General features: G+C 52.3%; 1 protein-coding gene across 3 annotated transcripts in view; it reads right to left on the reverse strand.

The window, feature by feature from the left end:
- Window positions 1-19021, reverse strand: part of MAGI3 (membrane associated guanylate kinase, WW and PDZ domain containing 3) — a 143609-nt gene continuing 124588 nt past the window's right edge. Inside the window, exons 14-22 of one of the 3 annotated variants that reach the window (XM_080648955.1) lie at window positions 17585-17777; window positions 15477-15665; window positions 9930-10115; window positions 7839-7941; window positions 7051-7162; window positions 6418-6561; window positions 3593-3731; window positions 2914-3004; window positions 17-2425 (exon numbers count right to left, since the gene is read on the reverse strand). In XM_080648955.1, coding sequence (XP_080505081.1) covers window positions 2955-3004; window positions 3593-3731; window positions 6418-6561; window positions 7051-7162; window positions 7839-7941; window positions 9930-10115; window positions 15477-15665; window positions 17585-17777 — 1116 coding nt within the window. In that variant the 3' untranslated portion in view covers window positions 17-2425; window positions 2914-2954. Of the gene's footprint in view, window positions 2426-2913; window positions 3005-3592; window positions 3732-6417; window positions 6562-7050; window positions 7163-7838; window positions 7942-9929; window positions 10116-15476; window positions 15666-17584; window positions 17778-19021 lie in introns of all 3 variants that reach the window. The other 2 variants (XM_080648954.1, XM_080648953.1) reach the window with 2 other exon arrangements.

Here is a 19021-nt window from a genome sequence, read left to right on the forward strand (position 1 = left end):
GAGTTTTTCATTTTTTAATATCTATATAAAAAATAACGAGCGATTTACAGATCTTTCTCTAATCAGAACCTCGGGTGTATATATAAAGGTACTGTACAATATATAAACATTTACAACCAGTACATCCATATTTTGCTTAGCATTCCAAGGCCCCATTGCTAAGTCAGGATATAATCAATACAGCGACAGGTTACTGAGGAAGAAGGGCCACATCAGACTGACAACACATGACATCCAAGTCATGTCACAGGTAACAATAAAAATAGGATTTTTATCACTAATTGTGGGCTAGCGGGAAAATAAATCATTTCTGTGGCGCTAACTCTGAGTATTTACCAAGCCTTCTACTTCTGCGCTGTCCGGTGGTCACAGGAGGCGGGACAGGACAGGGCCGAGTCCCGTCCCAGGAGAGAGTTTCACAGTCAGACGCCGAGAGGGAGGGGCCTGGACACAAGGTTTCACAACAACGAGATGAACCCGAGCGACAGACGGTGTGTTCACATACTCCAACGGGGTTTTATTCTGAGAAGGTCTAGTTCTAGCTGCTACTGAATGCTGCTTCAAGGGGTGGGAAAACACGGCTCTTGGTGGTTGAAGACTGCCTCCACCTCCCACCAACGTCTTTCATTAGACCCCGGGGTCCGCACAGGCGGAGCGGAGGTGTGGGCTCCTTTTCTGGCCTTTAAACAGTTAGTGGAGCGAGGAATGCAGGAAGGCCCAGCCTGCCTGTCCCCTGCGTGTCCTTGCCTGCGAGGGGTAGGAGGCTGGGCAGCTTCCGTGAAACTGCTTGCATGACTGAGTCCCTCACACAATCTGAATCCTATTGTGACTCCTCACATATGGATTAACCACCAATGACTTAGCAGGCACAACCCAAAGAGCCAGAAATCAAAACCTGGTAGTTTTTCTTGGACCAGGAGCACACGGCACTCCCCCAGGAGGGGGGGCAGGAGGTGGGCGCCCCTTGGCTTCAGTGCCGCCTCCTTCGGAATGTGCAGTGGTAACACCTTCCCCGGTGGAATTAGGATAGAAAACCGTGCGAGCTCAGGATCTGACTACCCGTTTTTCTTTCCAGCAGTGACGGTGAGAGTTGTATTTTGGAACTGGGACGCCATCTGTAGCCAGGAGCAAAGTCCCCCCTCCTGCAGGGACGCGAATGCTCTCTGTAAACATGCAACATGCTATGGAGAACATGACTTCCAGCCAGCCAGCCCCCGTCTTCACGGCTGTGGAAATACTGAGCGAGGAGGAGACGGACGTGAGGCAGCAGAGAACTTGGCACAGACCTAAAGTGAGTTGTGACCACACTGTTACTGTCACGTACGCCATCTGTTCGGACAGCACGAGGGCGAGGCGGGCGCGACAGAGGGCAGCCTGCCCGGGGCCAGCGCTTCTCGGCCAACCAGGGCCCTTCACGCGCCTAGGTGACTCGTGAGGTCACGGTGTGCTTGGGTGCGAGCATTTCTGGAAGAATGACTTTTGGGGGAAACGCTTTCAGGTCACAGCCGTCTCTCGGCCGCCCCAGCCGAGCCCGAGGCTTTGCTTGCACTCGGCACCTTCCAGGGCCCTGGCGTGATGGGCGCCCGCCGGCCCGGAGAGCCCCGGGGGCCGTCGGCCGCCTCCTTCCCGCTGTCGTCTTCGGGGTCCGGCTTCAGCTTCTTGTCGGACGTTTCTCCCGAGGGGGCTCGCTTTCCTCTTTCCCTCTCAGATCCCCCTCGGCTCGCAGCCTGAGTGGTCTTTTTGGACGGAAGAGACTTCTCATCCGTCCTCTTGCTTTTTCTCTCTGGAGAGCGTGTCCTGCTTTTCCCGGGCTGACTCTGCTTCGCGTCGCTCCTGACCCCACCCGAGGCCGGCAGGCCACTGTCACCGGCCGGGGCCCCTGCCGGGTCTCTGCTGCCCTCAGTCCTCGGCTGCTTCTTTGGGCTTGAAGAGCGCCCTCTGCTGTTCCTGGCGGGATCTTGTCCAGAACCTGCCCTGGCGCTGCTCTGCCCGCTTTGATTCTCCCCTCTCCGGGGGCTGGAGGACCGATCCCGGGGCCGCCTTTTCGGGTCACTGTTGAGAGGACTGGGACTCGTTTCCAGATGGTCCTCTGCATAGCGACCGGCGGACTTCTTCGGACTAGCGGACCTACCCCGGTGGGAGGCCCCGCGTTCTACTCTCAAGAGAGTCTTCTGGTCACTGTGCCCGTGCCTGGCAGGTGGGTCCCTCTTACTCACGCTTTTCTGGGGAAGAGGCTGAGGGGAAGTGCCTTTCCTTCCAGGCACGGGCTCCTGGAGTTCTGCCTTCTCCCGCGTCTGCGCTCGCACCGAAGAGTCTCCCGTCACCGGCTCTTCAGACATGGAAGCGGAACGCGAGGGTGGGGCCGATGGCGACTGCTCGTCGTAAATCACGTGAGGAGATGGAGGGCGAGTGGTCTCCCGAGCGGCTGGAGAGGAGGGGAGGGGAACATGGTTAAAGGTTAGACTTGGGAGTGAGGAGCAGTAAGTTCTGAACTTTGACAGCCATTTGAAGTGGATGAGCATCCGATAAACAGTTTCCGTGTCTCCCTAAAGGCGGGCGTACACGGACAGCTGTATTTGTACATCCAGGGTAGGGAGTTTACACATACAGCCAATAACAGTAGTCACTTTTCCCAGTTACTTCTTGGTAAAGCCCAATGAAAACTTAAACTTGGACCAAATCACGTGGTCCACGAGGGGTCCTACTTTAGCTCTGACCAGTGGACATGCTAACCCACTAATACAGGAGACCACGCGGGTTCGTGGCATTTGTGAATAGCTTTCTTCATTAACTGTCAAATCTAACGTCAAAAGGAGACTGGGAAGTGCAGCAGGAGAATGAGATGTGTTTCACAGCATCGTTTTCAATTAAAGAAAAGAAGACGGAAGTGACTGACAAGACATGCAGATTTACCACGTCTTTTTAAGGAAAGACCAAGAAAAGCCCTGAAAGCCTTAATGCTGCTCAGGCTTCACGTAGGAGCACAGACCGGAAGGAGCCAGACCTGAGGAGGAAGAGAAAAAGCCTAGGACTGTGTGCACGCAGCGCAGTTGCACAGACGTCGCCGGCGCACGGCCACGAGCAGACGGTGGGAGGTGACGCAGGCAGAGGATCGCAGGCCGAGGGGGGCTGCGGGAGGTCTGCGCGGGGCCCTCGGGGGGCACCTCCTTTCTAGGCCTCACTGCCAGCTCGGCAGCGCCCGGGGGACCGGCCGGACCCAGGGGCCGTAAGCTCACGCCGCTCAGCGGAGGAGCGGGCCTGACGCTGCGGAACACGGGCCATTGAAGAGGCTTCAGTGCTTTTCCTGACATTTAAACCGCTGGCCTCCAACGGCCTCGTTCCTTACAGGCCCATTTCTCCATTTCCTGTTGGAGTTAGCTTCCCATGTATCCCATTCCAGCGAAGTCCTGCCTGGAGCCACCTGTTCCGTAATATTACTTATAACTAATGAAAACCATGCGATGTCGCTAGCTGTAGATGATTCTGGCTTTACTGGGACTCAGCTGGTAAAATATTCCCTCCAAGTACCTGTTCCTCCTGCTGACCCCCCCCAAATCCTCTCGGCTTTGCAGCTGCAGGCGCCCCCGCTCACCGTGGTCAGGAATCAGGCCCGTGCCCGGCCTCAGGAGCAGGAGGACCTTGTTCCCGCCGGCCTGGATGAGCTCGATGGCGCGGGTGTGCGTGATGCCTTGTGTGGGTTCCCCATTGATCTCCACGATCTGGTCCCCGACCTAGACAGGGAGCAACACGGGAGCTGCACACCGTCGTCCCTTCGGCTTCCGTCGACTCGCGAGCCGCCCAGCGCCCCTCCCACGGGTAAGACCTTCCACCTGTGCACAGCGCCGCCCGCTCGCGCTGAGGAGGGGCCGATGGGGCAGCAGGAAGAGGAATGTCTAGCTTTACATGACTAGGAAGCAGGATCTGGGCATCTTGAAATCAAGAACCAAATGAAATATTCATAGGTTAAAACTGAAACTCACCTTGGAGAATACATTCATACGAAGACTGATTTAAATCCAGTAACGGACTCATGTCTCATCACTGCAGTGTAGAATGACTTCCCTAAAACTGCGCCACCAGCCTTTCGGCCCTCACGGGCCACGGGCCGGCGACTGCTGCCCTGAAGACTAGGGATTAGAGAAAGATGCCTCAGTCCCTCTGCTACTTCCTAGAAATGCCTTATTTTTTTAGAGGAAAAATACGGACAAGTTTAACTTTTGCAAAGGGCCTGATTAAAGGTGATGATGGTAGGGATTTTATTCCAGGTTTGAAACTACATTTCAAGGTGAAAAGTAACTAAAGGGTGTTGGCTTCAAAACAAAACAAGGGAAAATTAGCGAAAGCAATTCAAAAGATCTACCCGAGCTTGCTAAACACCCAGACCCAGCAGCAGGAGAGGCCGTGACAGCCGTCCACCTCCTCCCCGCACAGGGCCTCGCCTCCCCCTCTGTGAGATGGGGTCGAGATCAGTGCGCACCTCCGGGGGCGTTGGGAGGACTTAAAGGGATAGAACATGATTACAAACCAAAGCACAAATGTATGTTAGTGTGAAGTTACCTATTTTCAGGCTTTCTCAAAAAGCTCTGAGGGCATTAGTATGAATTAGAGTTAACTGTAGATAGCACAATGTAAAAATTTCAAGTAAACTATGGAGTGTTTTGTTGTATACTTATGAAAAAAAATGAAATCGAGGCTATCAGAAACAAGATCAATAGGTTTCACATATAAAGTGGCAAAGAAATCTTTAAGAGCAATAAAATGGATTTTTAAAAAGCCCAGATTTCCCGTAAGTGACCAAAGAAGAAACATTTTCATGAGGAAGTAGATGACAAATTAGCACTAGATATGTAATCCTGCTGGTCGCCAGAGGAGAGAGAATTAGAGCAGAGAGTATGTGAAGCGTGCTCTGGGTACATCTTAGGAAACTTGACTGAAGTTATAATTAAGTTCAAGCACATTCTTTGGCTTAAATTCACTGTCCAAACCTGCATAGTTCTTACTGTTTTAGCCAACAAGGAAATTATAATAAAAGCTGTAACTGAACAGACTTGCCACCAGGTGTCATTGTTGTTTAACTTGAAGCTAAGCTGGGGAGGAGCGGGAGAGGGCAGGGGCTTGGGGAGGGGGGCAGCTCAGCTTTATGGGGCGCTGTGAGAGGGACAGGCAGACATCCGTGTACAGCTTGGTTACTTTAAAGTTTTACAATGGGATGAGAATACACCGTTTGGCAAATAGAACAAATTCACGTTCAGGTTTGTATTACTGAAAAATAAAATGGTGGGGGACGGAGAAAAAAATGAGAATAAGAGAACGGGAGGAAGAAAGGATCAAGAAAAATTTGGCTCTCTCAAAAAACACTTTTTAAGGCAATCTCAGTTTTTAAAACATCCACTAAAGATATTACAAAATCATATTTCTGACAGTTATTCACATGATCCTCTCAGAACATGTCAGGAGCCCATATGCCTCCCAAAGGCATCAGCAGGACAGACCTGGTCCCTCTGCAGCTGTCACGGGGCCGTCTCGCTGAGCCTCAGGGGAACTCTGCCCGGGGCCGCGGGCACCCACCTCACAGCTGCGAGACGCACTAATACAGGGAGGCCGTGTTGCCTGGGAGATGGCGGATCCTGACACTTTCTGACTTTGTTCCATGTTAAACCAAAATGACATTATTTCTTAACGCGAACTTTTCCCACTTCCGCTGATTTCTTGTCAGCTTTGCCTGGAACCTTTTTTCCTCCTCTCTACATTTTAAGCAGGTTTAAGGACCAGCTGAGACTCACACTTTCCATAGCTCTCCATCTATTACCAGTTCCCATGTTCTGGTTTTAGTGAGTTACACTGTTTGCTAATGGCTTCGTATAACCAAGCCCTGCCTACCAGCAATAAATTCCAGGAACCAATCTTAAATAGTAACGATAATTCTCTCATTAGCTACAAGTATTACCCGTCCATCCTATTCTTCCAGCAAATACCTAGGGAGCACCCACTAGGAATACTCAAGGCGCCGAGGATGCGGGAGCGACGGAGAGGAGGAGGGGCATCCTGGGTCAGAGAGGGAACTGGCAGGCACACGCCTCAGGTTTTAGTGACGCAGGCTCTTGCTGCTTAGACCAGTGGTCGGCAAACTCATTAGTCAACAGAGCCAAATATCAACAGTACAACGATTGAAATTTCTTTTGAGAGCCAAATTTTTTAAACTCAAACTTCTTCTAACGCCACTTCTTCAAAATAGACTCGCCCAGGCCGTGGTATTTTGTGGAAGAGCCACACTCAAGGGGCCAAAGAGCCGCATGTGGCTCACGAGCCGCAGTTTGCCGACTACTGGCTTAGACTCAAGAGCCGCCCGCACACCCTCTCAGCAACTACTTCCCGGGCTGGAGCCAAAAGCAGAGGCGGAGAGAGAAGCCGACTCACGTGAATCCTGCCGTCCTTGAGGGCGGGCCCGTCCTCGGCCAGACGCAGGATGAAGAGCCCCATGTTGTACTCCTTCCCCCCGCGGAGGCTGAACCCGAAGCCCCGGGGGCCTCGCTCCAGCTCCACCGGGTAGCAGCCCAGGCCCTGAGGGAAGGAAGGGGGATCAGGCTCCAGGGGCCGCTCGCTCTGGGGCCCGCGGACGAGCTAGCTCACGGCTGGGGGACAGGATCTACCCTCAGCCCGCACTGCGACGGCGCAAGGAAGGAGCGGGCGCTGCGGTCCCAGGGCTCCGCAGCTTTTATAAACGCCGCCGAAATCTGGGGGCTACGTGTCTCCTCTACTAGTTGGTCCATCAGAGAACAGAATTGTGGGACGTGCTTCCTTTAAGTCGATTTTAACTAATTTTCCTGAAAGAAGAGAAAAGCCCACAGCTCCTCTGGTGAAGGCAAGCCTGTTGGAAGTGCTCAACCAGGGGTCAGATTCTCCACCCGCTGGGCCAACTTTCCCGCCCCTCCATCCTCTCCTGGAAGCAGCCAACCACACAGTAGGTCCTCAGGAGTGGCTGACTTGAGGAACAAATTTATCTGATTTGCAATAAAAGACACACGCAGTGTGCACCACGGAGCATCTCACCTGGTGGTGCCGAGCGCCCACAGCTGCGATCACGGCCGCGTCGGGCTGCGCCAGGTGCTTGTGGTCCGCCCAGGAGTGTCTGTAAGAAGCGGGCGCGTCTTTCCCAGGCTCGCTGCGGGAGAAGCCACGCGCTCTGAGCTGAGCAAACCCAAACCGCTGCCGGCAAAGGCAGCTTCTCCATTTCTCCCAGAGCCGGGCCTGGCCACCGCCCCGACGCACTGCTGTGGGCCAGGCTACACCGGACGGAGATGCTGGGCAGAAACCGGTCCGCCCGCCAGCGCCCTGTCCGCATGGCCAGGGGTCCGGGCGGTTCACACCAAAGAAACTGCACTCGAGCAACAACCTGCGGCCCGTGAGCCGGCCTCGCCACCGCCAGACGGCTCTGCTGAGCGCCAGCGCCGGAGGGGCTGCTTGAGTCTCTAGTAACCGAGTGTCTAGGGCCAATGTTTCGAGCGAAGAGGAAATAAACAGGTGTAAGCACTGCTCTGCTCAGGTTGCCTAGGCGACAGCAGTCTTGGTGGGGCTGGGGCTTCCCTCCCAAACCAGGGCCCAGAGTAGCCGAGCCAGGGGGACCGCGGCTTCCTTCGTCCCCGCGTGTCTGGCGCGATGGAGAATCGGGCTGTGCCGGGGGTGAAGGGGGTGGGGGTGGGGGGCGGCCAGGAAGGACCTGAAGGTGGGAGATGCAGGTTCTCATGCTGACCTCCAGCGGCTCCTCATCACTGCGGGGAGGTGGGTGGGGGTGGGTGGGGGGGGAGGGGGATGGTGGGTGCTGAGGGGAGAAGCCTCACCTGTCCCCAGGCACGTGGTTGGCCTGTGACTGTCCCAGGGGCCGGTGCTGCAGGGCTGGGCTCTGCCTGGCCGAGTTGGTTCCTGACGGTGGCCCGTGATGCTCTGTTCAGAGGAGAAAAAACAGAACTAAGCATTTGTACCCCAAAATGTGGAGGCCGAGTGGATCCATGAGCACGAGACGGTAACACACGGTGCCCCTTTCCCGCCTCAGAGGCCGGCTCGAGCCGCGCCGCTCAGCTGTCGGAGGAGGAACGTGGCCGCCTTCCCCGAGCCTGCTGAGTCATGTCATGTTTGAGGAGAACAGGAGTCCCTTACTCCACACACCCCCCCTCGGCCACCCTGATGTGGATCGTCCGCACAACAGGAGAGTCAGCAAGGAGCCCACTCGGGTCCTGCCCGGCGAGGACAGGCTCCAGGAACCGCCTCGTGGCCTGTTCCTCTGTGGGTTCCGGAGCTCACCCCCCACCTCTAAACCACTGCAGGACGGGGACAGAGGCCCGTCCGCCAGCCCCACGCACCTCCAGCTGCTTCCCTCATCCGGGAGCAGTTATCTCGCCTGACACTGAACTCCAGCACACACAATCAGCCCTAGAGTTGACGAATGTTTAGAAAACAGAAGCAGCAGATCTTCCTAAGAGCACAAAAGTAGGTGAGGAAAAGGCACGTCTGTTCCTGCATCTGGGGCAGCAGCTCCAGATCTGTTGCCCTGAACGCAGATGTGGTTCCGAGCACAGCGTCTAGAGCCAGACACAGTCATGGGCCATGGCAGTTACAGAGACCGTCAGACTCAGTTCTAAAGCGGAAACTCTCATGCTTTATCCCGTCCAAGCATCAAACACGGGAGGTGCAAAGTACCGAGGAGAGGGGCACAGCGTGGTGACTAGGACCATGACTCTGAGCAAACGCGAGCCCATCACCTGGACCTCAGCAGGGCCCCAGCGAGCGGGTGTCCACCCAGGACCCAGGACGGACAGGAGGTTTGGGTAACTCCTTAGATGGAAACATGTGGTGGTGGGGCCGCAGGAAGAGAACAGACGGACTGGGTTGGAGGGTTGTGGGGGGAACGGACACGAATACAGTGCACAACCTCTTCATATGTGAGACTGACCCCTCATCGCTCTGCTGTTTCAGGCTTCTCCTCAGTGGCTTTACGCAATCGGGAAATGAGATGAGCACTATGCAATTCATCAAGAATAGACGGTGCTATTCAAAATGGTTCCCAAGTAGGAATTCCTGACCAAAGGCAGCTTTAAACAAAGCGAGACACTAAGTGCGTTTCACGCCCCATTTGCTGGCCATTCCCACCCACTCCCTTCCCCCCTCACAGGGCGGCCGCCCAGAGGAAGCCGGCTCCCCGAAGGCAGCTCAGAGGCTCTGTGACTGAGCTCCTCAGAGGGTTTTCCTCAGCAGACCTAAGACTTATTTAAAAGGACATACGGTCATAAAAGTCTACCAATCTCTCTTGCTGCTGGCTGCTTACTTCCCTGGCACACAAATGGCCACCACTCACTAGCCAGAGCTCTCTTGTCTTTAGCTACTGACACTTTATAATAAACTTTTTGACCCATTACATGGAAAAGGCTGCCCAGCCAGTGTGGTTCAGTGGTTGAGCGTTGACCTATGAACCAGAAGGTCATGGTTCAATTCCCAGACAGGGCACATGCCTGGGTTGCGAGCTCGATCCCCAGTGTAGGGCATGCAGGAGGCAGCCGATCAATGATTCTCTCTCATCATTGATGTTTCCATCTCTTGCTCGCTCTCCCTTCCCCTCTGAAATATCTATCTATATAAAAGCCTAATATGCAAAGTGTCCCCTCGGGAGTTCGACCAACTGGGAATTCGATGGCTCGCTATGATGTGCACTGACCACCAGGGGGCGGCATGGAACAAAGGAAGGCCCCAGCCGGCAGCCAGCAGCCGCTAGGGACCCTACCTTTGCACGAATTTCATGCACTGGGCCTCTAGTGTATATATATATATATATATAAAGTGGAAAAGGCAAAAAATGAAACTCCAGGGCACATTAGAGGGAGCCAGGCCTTCTGCAGGCTCTGGGCCCCTCAGGGCATCTAGGTTTACGGCTCCCTTACCTTCCTCGGCGATGACCGTCAGTGTGACAGTGACGCCGGCGTCCTTGATCAGCTGGACAATGCTGTCGTGGGACAGGTCGACGATGGACTGCCCATTCACTGCTGAGATGTGGTCTCCCACCTTCAGCTTCCCACAGCGGTCAGCTGGGCTTCCTTCGATGACTCGGCCGATTTTATGAGGAATAACTGTAAGAAAAACATCCCCAGGTTTTCAATTATTTAAATACCTGTTAGGCTTAGATTTATCATCACTATTTAAAAATTCAACACAACAGCAAAGAAGATTCTTGAAAAATACAGCAAAAAAGCACCACGTGTGAGCCTCTTATCCAAATGCAGCTATTTCTGTATCTGTAACCTTCCCCTTCTTGCTCACATGCACTCCCTTTTTTTAAAAAAAATATTTTTATTGCTTTCTGAGAGGGAGAGAGGAAACATCAGTGATGAGAGAGAATCATTGATCGGCTGCCTCCTGCACACCCCCTACTAGGGGTTGAGTCCAAAATCTGGGCAAAATCTGATCGGGAATTGAACCATGACCTCCTGGTTCACAGGTCGATGCTCAACCACTGAGCCACGCTGGCCAGGCCACATGCATTCACTTCACATAGCTGCAGCACCCCAACCTCTTCGCTGCTTTCCATTCACCATAAACCGTCCCCCAGTCTTTGTACTGTCATCCTACAGTCCTGCTGAGAGACGCCCGACCTCGCTGACACGGATGAGAACATCTCGCCAACCTGCTGGTCTTGTCTGTCGCTGGCCGTTCAAGCTGCACCACCTCGGGGGCTGTTTTAGGAACGGCTACAACGGACAGCCTCCGGTCTCTCGCAGGGCACTGACACCCACGAGGGAGGGGCCTTGTACATAAACGCCGTTCAAACTCCAGGTGAGGACTCGCAAGTTCTTGGTTGGGAATCCACGTGCAGTGAAACGACTGACCGTTCAAATGAATCGTACGCAGATCTAGAGCAAAAGTGACTCCTTGTGCTCAGGCCTTCGGATCTTCTTAAAGTCAGAAATGTGAAGAAGTGGAATTAGAACACTAACGCTTTATGTTAACATAGGTGGCCCGTGGATAAAACCCTACCCTGAACGGACAAAGCGGGGCCCAAGCCCTTTGCACAGACGCTGGGCGGTTCTATACCAACGCCCGGCTCACAGGCTAAGGGCTTTCCCGACGAACTGTCAGGACACTTCACTATCACTGATGGGGCATCTGTACCAGACAGGAATACTCCTTCCCCGGTCCCTGAGAACTCCCTTCCCGAGGCCTGTGACCCCGCAGGCTCCTGGGCCTGCGGACTGCTGCATGATATGAAAAGGGACAATTAGTATTTTTAAGTGGCACTGAGATGACGTTTAATTCCCACGTCAATGGGCTCCTTGCTAAGTATTTCTGAGTCTTATGTGGTGCCTATTAGAGACATTTTACTTTTTAAAAAATATATATTTTTATTGATTTCAGAGAGGAAGGGAGAGGGAGAGAAACATCAATGATGAGAATCATTGATTGGCTGCCTCCTGCACGCCCCCTGCTGGGGATGGAGCCCGCAACCCAGGCATGTGCCCTTGACTGGAATCAAACCCAGGACCCTTCAGTCCGCAGGCTGATGCTCTATCCACTGAGCCAAACCAGCGAGGGAGAGAGACCTTTTAACAGGCCTTCACTTGGGACTGGGAGTTGCTGTTGGCCGTGACTGACGTCCCCACGGACGCTGCTGTTCCTCGGCCTTGCAGGGTTTCACAGTGAGAGATTTTATCTTAATGCCGAGGACGTCGATGTGGGAAGCGAGTGCCTTTTAGCTCCGAATGAGCTCAAGCACTTACAATGCTGTCTTCCTTACAAACAAGGCCGGGAGGGAAGTGGCAGGAGGAAGGGCCGCGCCCGGTATCAGGCGGGAGCCAACACTAATGCGCACCCGGTGGCCTGTCAGAGACACGGGGCTGACCCGGGGGCCCTGGTGACTCTCCAAATCGATACCTCAGTTATTCTCCTTCCCAGAAAGAGCTCCTCAGGCAGAGTGCTCACTCTAGATCCCCCGGGAAGAAAACGACCCAGCCCCTCGGCCCCCGAGAGGGTGGCTCGGACTCGGGAAAGCATCAGCCAGAATTCCTCCGAGCCCGGGGCTCCCTCTCTCGGCAGGCAGACCTGAGGACGGGGCCTCCGGGACGAGGGACAGGAAAAGCGGTCGGACCGTCCTCGTCTTGGCGCAGACAGCGACACCGCCAAGCCGGTTAGAAACAGCAGAGAGACCAGGAGAAAGACAGCTTTTGAACGTGCCCAGAAAGGACCGGGACTTGTCAAGGTCACCCCTCGGAGCACACACAGCTAAGGAGCAGCCTGCCGTCCAGCCGTGGCTTTTCTGTTATGAAAGTCCGCAGACGTTTGCCATAAAGTCAGCTCACCCGCCTTCACTCAGCTCCGGCCTCAACCCGTCTCACAGACGGGCCCTCCAAACCCTTCATTTCAGGAAAAGAACGGGCAGTCGCTGGAAATGCCTCTTCTCAAAGGAATCCTTTGCAACCAGAACTGGAAAGTCTGGGATACGGGAGAGAGACACGAACACCGCTGAAGTCCTGGCAGAGCAAGAGCCAGCCAGTCCTTTTCGTCCGAAACAGGAGTCTTTCCTCGTACTCAGCTGGCACCGATGCCGGCTGGGCCAGCCAACGAGGTGCTGGGCCTGCGCCCCGATCTCCGGAAGTCACCGGTATGGAACGCAGACTTCTATAACGGGTGTGAGAGTGCCACTGGGAACTTCCCTTGTGACAATGTCGGAAGGAAAACATAACCCATACTGAGCTGAAGACCGATCTAGACCAACACCAGGCCACAAAGAAAGACTCTTCTGACAGGCAGGCTCCCGCCTGTGCTCTGATGTGAACTCTTCTCTCACCAAACCTCCTCTGCCGGCACTGGCTCCATCTCTGCGTGAGGCTCCTCGTCCCCCTCGCCCCGGCCCGTCCTCCGTCTCCAGGAGATGCGTGGGGTTCTAGGAGGCTGCCCGCAGCTCGGCGCCTTGTGAGCCCGTTAACGAGCATGTGAGTGAAATGATCAGTTCTGGTTTTGCACCCGACTGAAAATCCCAAGTACTTGATGTAAGATGCAGTGCCAACCTAGGCCTAATTTACTATTCAAGCTGATAATTAATGAGCTGCAAACACTCATTTCCTGCCACACATTAGCTGCTGCTTCAATCTTACATTTTAATTGAGCCTTCTTTCCCATCTCATTACTCAAGTATTAATAAACTTCTCAAAGTTTCTTTTAAAAAAAGATCAAGAGACAGTGACAAACAATTTCACAAATAATGCGGCGGCGGCGGCAGCAGCAGCGGCTACGGGCAGGCGAGCGCGGGTCCAGGCTACGGGCCTCTGGGCTGTCGCTCCTTTAATCCCCAGATGCAGGTGAGGCAGGAAGTGCTACCACTGTCCTCCCCTCACAGAGGAGCCTGGAGCTCTTAGAGGGGAAGGGACTTGTCCGGATCACAAGACTCCAGCAGGGCCCGAACCCAAGTTCGCCAGGCCGCAGAGCCCAACACTGATGCCACTATCTTACAGAGACCGATGGCACACAAAACCACCAAAACTGCAAGGAACAACTCAAGTTAAGTATAAAATAGTTAAACATTTTAAGTATAAACCAATATAATACACACAACTAAGAATATATTTAATATGTAATATATTAAAATGTAATACACGTTTTAAATATAATCAATATGAAAGTGTTAAGCATTTTAAGTGATGCAACTTATTTTACTGAATTCCTCCATATTGCTTGGTTTTATGGTGAAGATGGACTCCGCCCTGATTTTTATAGTTTGAGAAAAGGAATAGCTTCGATATAAAAAGTGCGTAGCATCTATCATACCGAGCAATAATCTTCCACCATCTTGGTTGATCTGGAAGGCTGGGTTATTGTACGCTCTGACGTTTAGAATACGATGATCTGAAATGGTTATCTGTGTTTGGAAATCCTGATTTCCAACGACATAACATAAAAGGCACCTAAAAGCTGCTTTCTTTCAGTTTTCTGAATCAGGCCACATAATCATCCTCACAGCACCAGAGACAGTTCCAGTTCCAAGCGTTGCCATAGCAACTGCTTATGGAAAATGGAAAGTAGTAGCAGTGAGCAGTGGCCTGACACTGGAGCCATAACTCATCATGTCACCGGCTTCCTCCTCACACGCGGGCATTCATTTCAGCAAGATTTCTGCAAATTCTTGGGCTCCCGAAAGTGTTTGCTTTTGTCCCTAAGATTTTAGTGACCATCTCGTCTAAAAGGATCTCATGACCCAAGAAATAAATCCACAGGCAAAGGCAAGAGGCATCTGTCATGTGGTCAGAGATGCTTCTCATCTGACTTAGAAAAATAAAGTTACCAGACAAACATGCTGCATAAAGAATCATTTGCCGGTTCGCTTATTCATTTGGATTTTCTAATTATATTTAGAGATAATTATTTCTTAGAAACACTAAGATGAGACAAATTTTTTATTTGGTGAATCTTAACAGCCCTGAATGTACTGGAAATAATTCCTCTCTGGTAAGGGAGTTAATACGTTCATCCCTCACAGAAGAGAATATTCCCGTTATGCCAGTTCAGGATATCTAGATTAATTTTCAAAGGTTCTGACAAAATGTTTGCCTTTCAATAAAGCATACACAAGAAGGTCGCTTTAGAGGCAAAATATGGCAATTATTGTTAAATAACACAAAGGGACAATTGAAGACATATTTGGGTCAAGGTTTTTCTGTTAGTCTGTTTTGCTTCCTCTCAACTGCTTCTAGCATTGAATTCACTGCTGCATACACAATTTCTCCTAATTACAAAACCACCTGTGTCCCATATTAAAAATCTGTCCTTTGACTAGGAGTCAGGTCCTGTCCCCGACATACTGCCATAGAATTCTTCTTGATGCAAACCGAGCCACGAGCCCTTCGTTCCTGAAATCTGAGATGACATATAAACTAGGAGGTTTGGGCCAGATCACCTCATCCTATATAATAAAAGGTTAATATGCAAATCGACCAAATGGCCAAATGACTGGTTGCTATAATGTGCACTGACCACCAGGGGGCAGATGCTCAATGTAGGAGCTGCTCCCTGGTGGTCAGTGCACTCCCACAGGGGGACACCGCTCAACCAGAAGCCAGGCTCACGGCTGGCGAGCTCAGTGGTGGTGACAGGAGCCTTTCCTGCCTCTGTGACTAAGGATGTCTGACTGCCAGCTTAGGCCCGCTCCCCACAAGGAGCGGGTGGGGAGTGGGCCTAAGCTGTCAGTTGGACATCCCCCGAGGGATCCTGGACTGCGAGAGGGCGCAGGCCGGGCTGAGGCCACCCCTACCCAACCCCCCGAGTGCATGAATTTCATGCACCGGGCCTCAAGTTGGAAAATAAAGAAAATAGTCATCATTCTTAAAGGGTGACATCTCTAAGCCATTTGAACATCCTTCCTGGTCAGTTTCATGAATCCCCGTGGGAGACTCAGGAAGCTGGACCCAGTGGTCGGTCGGGACAGCAGGCCCAGCAGCCCTCACCTCCTGGAGGCGGCTTGGTTTTGGAGGTGAGGATGACGAAGCCAAACCCTTCGTTCTCCTTCCGCTGCAAGACGACCTCATAGGCCTCCGGGGGCGCAGGCCTGGCAGGGACGTCCGCTCGGTTCAGGCGCGGAGACCCGTTCTGTGTTGAGAGGAAGGCTTGGGGGCTGTCATCCTCAGGCGGTTTCTCTACAACAAACATGATCAATACACATCGTAACTGTTGAGAACGAAAGCATTTTTGCGCTAAGCTTGTCACAAAAAACTTAGTTTCTAATAACAGAATAGAAAAGCTGGCCGCCAAGCTCTGGGCATAATCTGAGGGCAGGTGTGGGCGGCAGCTGTCTGCGGACTGAAATGCCCTTACTGTAAACAACTGGAAAAATGCACAACGGGACTCACTGTAAAGGGCGTTTTTAAAGCTTCCGTCAAATTTGATAGTAAGACAGTTCTTGAAATGGTTCGAATCCCAGAAAGGTTTTAGCCTTGACCAGTAATTTTAGCAAGTGCTGCTGCGGAGAAACGGCACAGCAAGCTTCTCTTTAAGATCAACTTTCAATGGCACCGAGAGCCGGGGCTGAGGTGCGTGGCGTCTGGGCAGTGGCCGCCCCAGGACAGGGTGCCGCCCATCACAGGTGGGACAGTGCTCTGCCGGGTCTGCCTCACCCAGCGGCGGCGTTTAGGCTGCCGTTTCCTGGTGATGACATCGGACGAGGGAGCCAGGAGATGTTTGCGGGCACGTGGCGAGCTGCCCCCAGAATAGCAACCTCTCCGGGCAGGGAGTCAGCCCACGGAGTTCCCAGCAAATGGCCAGTTAACCTGGAAGTTACTCCTGTTTGTTTTTAAATAGGCAAATTTTGTGCCATAAATTGATACAAGCCATCATTAACAACCACAATACACCATCATTGATCTGTTTTGGCTCAAAATCGACACGATCCTGAGACAGCTTTTGAATCTCAACCAAGTGCCACCTACGTCCAATCATTAATGAAAAAAATCAAGGACTTCGGGGCATAATTCATGGTGAGAATGAATGAGCTAAATGCCTCCAGTGATATCCAGTGGGCCTGCAGCTTCCTCAGGGTGCTGCCTCGGAGCGAGCCCGCGGCGGGCGTGGCCAGGCCTCCCCCTGCGTGTGTTCTGTTCGGAGCCCAGGACCACACGGAGGCGACAGTGCACTGGCCTCTGCGTGCGCCCCTAAATGCCCCATCTTTCCGAGGCGCGGCGGGCTTTGCTTAGGACGCGGCCATCGAAAACACTGCCGCGCTGCTTCAGAGTAATGCAAATGGCTTAATCAATAAAGAAAAAAACAGGGTGCTGCAAAGACCATCGAGTCAACAGACACTGGACGTCCTCGCCGTGCCGCGCCGGCGCTCCTAACTGAAGGGGTACGTGCCCCCACCTTCGGGGGGCTTACCGTCCGCGCTACAGGGTTGTCCTTTTAAAACTGTAAGTGGCCAGAATTCGCCTCTCAAGATTCCTAATATTCACAAAGCCGTTGATGAGAAAAATCTAAGAGAGATTCTGAGTGCACAGTCTAGACGGCGGGCTCTGTAATTAAACACCCGTTTTGATCCCGGCCAGTTCTGTCTCCCAACCTTTCTGGGAATAACTGTAAAACCAGATCATGACAGTATTTACATCACGGCGTTGTCAAGGTTAAATGACAGAATCCATATGCCTGGGACACAGTAAGCTCTCAATAAATGTTCAATTACATTATACCAAAACTTCTCAAGTAGAGGCATTCTGTCCTCTGAATATGTAGGATTTCATCAGGATCCATATTCAGCGAGTGGGACAGCTCAGTATGGCTAGATAACTCTGTATTTGTTTTAAGAAAGCAGATTTAACCTGGTAAAATCATCAATATCTTGATCTAATTTTATTATGGACCCCTCCCCCCCATTTTTCTTTTTTGACAGTGTGATTACTATTTCTGAATCCTTTTGACCTTCCATGACCTTCCACAATGAGGCCCTGGGTCCCACCGGATGGCTGTCTCACACACTATTCCACAAACCGTGTAGAAGAACCTGTCACACCCCGGGAAGCGGGCCGAGTCTCTGTTCTTTCTAACTTATCGGAGCGGCGGGTGCGAGTACCTCCATAGAAGATCTTCCTCCGGACAGTTAAGAGCACGTGGCCGTTGCGAGCAGCCGTCGTCATGAGGTCCAAGACCTGCTTGTGGGACTTCCCCTTCACGGGGATCCCGTCGATGCACATCAGCTCGTCGGCCGCGCGCAGCCGGCCGTCCTTCTCGGCGGCGCCCAGAGGGATGATGGCCCCGATGTAGATCTGACAAGACAGCGAAGCGGGGGTTGGGCTGCGCAGTCTGCCCGGATCGGCCCAGATCCTTAACTACTGAGTGAAGGCTCCCCGACCCAGCTCCGTGCACACCGACAGATTGCTGCAGCTCGGCTCTGGGGCAGTCCTACTTTGGAAAGGCGGATCGCAGACAGTGGCCATTCTCCGCAGCGGCCCTTTAAGTAACCGCACCACATGGTCCCTTCTGGACCCTCGGGGTTGGGTACAAAGCAGGCAGAAAACACCGAGTTGCGCAGTAACATTAAAAAGTGCCACCGTCACCACCATCACCGCAACAAAACAAAGTCATTCAACTCAAAAAGCCCACTTCTGTGGGGTAGCTACAAAAGTAGACAAAAGCCTGCCGCCATCAGGAAAATTTCTCACGCGCTGTTCACAGCAGCTGGATAATTCACGCCGCTGCCATCACCTACAGCTGTCAGTCCAAGTTCAGTACATCAAACAGAAACATTTCTGGTTCCTAAATCTCGAGGCAGTGACTATTTTTAGGGGACAGAGTGGCTAAGGTACAGTTGCTTCCAGGTGAGCGTGTCTAGGTCATTCCGCTGGCTGCAGTTAAAGTCCTATAATTAGGCAGTCCCCACTGCTGGGGCTAACGTCAGAGCTGCTAAAACCTGACACCGAAGAGCAAGGTTTCTTCCAGGTTGTTTGAGATAAATTTTTAAAATGTCTAAATGACCACTACGAGTACCAACAAAACAGGAAGAAATCAAACAAAACTCTCTCTTTTTAAAAAAAATACATTTTTGTTGATTTTAGAGAGAGAGGAAGGGAGAGAGAGAGGAACATCAATGATGAGAGAGAAACATTGATTAGCTGCCTCCTGCACGCCCCCTACTGGGGATCAAGTCAGCAACCCAGGCATGTGCCCTGACCAGGAATCTAACCGGTACCTCTTGGTTCATGAGTCAATGCTCAACCACTGAGCCACAGCAGCCGGGCTCAAACAAAACTATATCATCAGAAATAATCAAGGTTCCTATGCCTGGCCTACATAGGGGCCTACAGTATTAACTGTAACCGACATGACTCACCAGGACACATTCATATGACAGAAATCAAATGTTCTATTCAGAAACAGAAGAAAGACTGTCATTTGAAAAGATTATTGTTACTCACCTAACTTTCCAGCATCATCATAATTCATTCTTTCTTGATATTAGACAAAAAACCCACTTCAATACCTTCTTAAATTCTAAAGAAGCACATTACTT

Source organism: Plecotus auritus, assembly GCF_963455305.1.
Source record: "Plecotus auritus genome assembly, chromosome: 12".
Lineage (NCBI taxonomy): Eukaryota > Metazoa > Chordata > Mammalia > Chiroptera > Vespertilionidae > Plecotus > Plecotus auritus.